At 43.1% G+C, this 3,552-nt stretch overlaps 1 protein-coding gene across 3 annotated transcripts in view; it reads right to left on the reverse strand.

Annotated features, from left to right (window-relative positions):
• The window catches only part of Dnah6 (dynein axonemal heavy chain 6), a 223,851-nt gene that overhangs the window by 18,476 nt on the left and 201,823 nt on the right, over positions 1–3,552 (reverse strand). For all 3 annotated transcript variants that reach the window (XM_031382227.1, XM_031382226.1, XM_031382225.1), the window contains 2 exons: positions 3,292–3,380; positions 2,029–2,175 (listed from right to left, as the gene is read on the reverse strand). In XM_031382227.1, coding sequence (XP_031238087.1) covers positions 2,029–2,175; positions 3,292–3,380 — 236 coding nt within the window. The remainder of the gene's footprint in view (positions 1–2,028; positions 2,176–3,291; positions 3,381–3,552) is intronic.

Here is a 3,552-nt window from a genome sequence, read left to right on the forward strand (position 1 = left end):
AAAAAAAAAAAAAATCTGTTCTGCAGAGTAAAATAAAACATTTCAAATTAGGGAAAAAATTCCACCTAGAATTTGTCATAAAAATATACTTTAATTATGAAAGAGAAAAGGAAATGGGTGTTGGGGGGAGAGAGAATCCTTGCCCTAGTTTTATTTCTATCACATGATAAAGTGTTCTGACAGAAAGCCACTTTACTTGTACAACAGAAAGAGTTCATTTGTACTTTCAACTCCAGGTTACAGCCCATTGCTATGGGGAAGTCATGGCAGCAGGAACTTGAAGTGACTGGTCTCATTACATGTGTAGGCAAGAGCAGAGAGAACACTCAATGCACTTCCTTTACACAACTGGAGACCTAAGCCTGGGGAATGGTGCCTCCAATAGTGGGCTGGACCTTCCCACATCAATTAGTAATCAAGACAATCTCCCATAGATATGGCTTCAGGCCATGCTGATGCTGACAACCCCTCATTGAAACTCTCTTCCCAGGTGATTGTAGGTTGTGTCAAGCTGCAGTTGTGGTTAAGCACCACAGCACTCTTCCCTTCTGTTTTAAGGAGGGCTGGCTATGCCTTGTTGTCATGGCAGACCATGCTGGTCAACCACTGACTTCTCTATGGTGACATCAAAAATTACAGACAACTGAAACTAGTAGATATAATCACAATCTTTGTGTCCTCACTTCCCCTAGTTAAGATTCCCCTTTCCTTTATTATTTTATCCTCTCCCCTTAATTTCTTAATTTCAAACTGATGAAACATTTTAACTGAGTTAGGAGTTGGCCCCATATTCTCTCCCGTAGATCCAACTTTTACTAAATGCTATACTACCTCACACCCTGGCTGCTTTTGGTAGTGGTACAGAGGTTCCAGCTATGATCTCTTCAGATCATTTGGCTTAATTGTTTTGTTTATTTATTCCATATTGTCCATCATTACCCATACCTTTCCCTCCAGTGACTCTCTGTAGAGCATACAGAGTTGAAAACCAGGAAGCTAGTCTAATCAATAGCGCCTAGAGATAAGCAAAGTGTCAATAATTCAAGGACAAGGTCATAGGACGAGTAGCTGACCAAGTAAGGCATGGGACAGACGGAAAAAAACTGCTGCTGGCTTGAAAGTTATCTCTCAGAGGGTTTAGGGATCTGGTCACACATAAGGAGGAGTCTCTTCAAGTGGTGGAACTCATCCAGAGGAGCAGGAAGGTGTAGATGATCACAAGGGAAAGAAATGAGCTAAACTGGGTGTGGCGGCATACACCTGCCATTCCAGCAGTGGGGAGATGAAGACAGGAGGGCCTCAAATCCAAGGAAAGTCTGGGCCATGTGGTAAGTTTGAGTGTGGAGATTGTGCCTCAAGGCAACAAGCAACAACAACAACAACAACAAAATCAAGTGAACTTGAAGACTGGCAAAATATATGTGGGTGGAAAAAATAAAAATATTCTTGGAGTTTTCATTGTAGGTTATTTAATGAAAGGGACCACCAATTTTTGGGACTAGATTCTGGACGGGAAGCAGATTAAGGGTGTGAGGCAGAGGTGAGCTGTTGAACTGGACCTCGTGTATTCACCTGGGCGATGGTATTCTCCAGGTAGACCAGGAAAGAGGCAAGACCTGTGAGCCGTTGAGACAAGGAAGCATAGGAGCTGGTGACTGAGCTAAATAAACTTTGGTTATAACCCAAGATGAGCCATTCAAGTTTCAAGATGCCACCTTTAATTTTTCACTTGCGGGTTAACTATTTACACATTTCTATCATAGAACACTTCCTTACTGCTGTTGAAAAGCAGAATCAGAGTCTGGAAACATGCCCAGAGGTGTAAGAGTGCTTGCTGCTCTTCCAGGAGACCCATGTCAGGTAGCTCTCAATTATCTCTAACTCCAATACTGGGAGATCCAACTTCCTCTTCTGTCAGGCTCCAAGCATGCACACACTTGTGATTTACATACACTCAGACACATGCACATACTCACAAATGAATAGGAATAAGCAAGTCTTTTAAAAAAGGTAGACTAGAGGGTATACCTGAATAATTGCGTGGAAGAAACAAATGCCAAATATTAGTTTTCTCCATTGCAATCCAAGTATGTTTTCTTCAAAAAACGAAGGTGTCATTTCAGTAAAGGCTCGCCTGATATTTGCACGCAAGCCTTTTGGAGGCTCATTGGTTACCTGGATATAGAAACAGCATACATGACAGAGAGGATGATTTTTATAGAAATGTATTATTTCTGGATAGCACATGAAGACTGAAGACATTGAGATCCATATCTCAATAACTGATACCCATGGGGGCATTCTCTGTGATGTGTGATGTGTGATGTGTGATGTGTGTGTGTGTGTGTGTGTGTGTGTGTGTGTATGTGTGTGTGTATGCGTTTATGTGTACATGTATGTGTGCTCAGGGGCTTAGTGTGCTCAGGAGAGTGTTAGGAAGCCTACTCTATTACTCCCCATCTTATTTGTTTGAGACAGTCTCTTATTGACCCTGCAGCTAAGGCTAGAGACTGGCAAGCCCTGGTAATTCTCTTATCTCTGCTCTCCTTAGTCCTGGGGCTACAGGCATATATATTATAACTGACTTTTTATATGGGGGTATTTGAACTCACATCCTTGTGTTTGTGCACCAAGTGCTATTACTCACTGAACCATCTTCTTAGTGCCCCTACTTTTTGTCTTGTTCAACCACATTCCATGGAGAACAGAGCCTAATAGGTTTCTCAGAACTATCATGGTTGAAACACCATCACAAGAACAACAGATGTTTCTATTTGGGGGTCTTCCTCCTCATAAAATATAAGCCAGAAAGCTTAATAAGTGTCCATTGGATTTTGCGATCATCTCAAAATACAGAACTGTCCTGTATACTTTGCCCCACAGTATCCCATGATGTGAGGGAAGAGAGGAAAGAGGCATCTCTGATTTCTCACACGCAGAGATTTCCCTCTTCCTGGAAACCCAGCAGCTGGAGGCCTTCCTGTCTGAGACAGTCCCTCAGCTCCAGGCAGGGTCCATTCTCACCCCTCCATGCTTGTAGCATTTTTCTTGCAGAGAGAAGGGTCAGAATTGTTGAATGGCCAATAGGCTAGGATATGCAAAAAGGAGCGCTGTCTTGAGAAATCTCTTCCCTTCCTGCTCTCATCTGAAAGAATTATTACCACCTTCCACCTTCCCACTCTGGCCATACAGTCCCCTCCATGCCTGTCTGCAAAATCTGTGATGCCTGGAGCCCCTGGGTGGACATTCAGAGGCGAACTCTCTCATATTCTAGTTATATTCGCACATTACCTTGACAGAATTCTGAAGGACTGTCACTGGAAATGTGGAACAAGGCATGGAGCTTAGAAAAAGCCGGAAAGTATCCTTGATTGTCTGACCTGTTTAAAACAAAGACAAAACAGCAGGAAGGAAAATTATAGCTTGTAAAAGTATTGTGGTTTTCTCCTCTCCTCTCCTCCTCTCCTCTCTCCTCTCCTCTCCTCTCCTCTCCTCTTCTCCTCCTCTCCTCCTCTCCTCTCCTCTCCTCTTCTCCTCCTCTCCTCCTCTCCT

The sequence above is a fragment of the Mastomys coucha genome, unplaced genomic scaffold (assembly GCF_008632895.1).
Source record: "Mastomys coucha isolate ucsf_1 unplaced genomic scaffold, UCSF_Mcou_1 pScaffold20, whole genome shotgun sequence".
Lineage (NCBI taxonomy): Eukaryota > Metazoa > Chordata > Mammalia > Rodentia > Muridae > Mastomys > Mastomys coucha.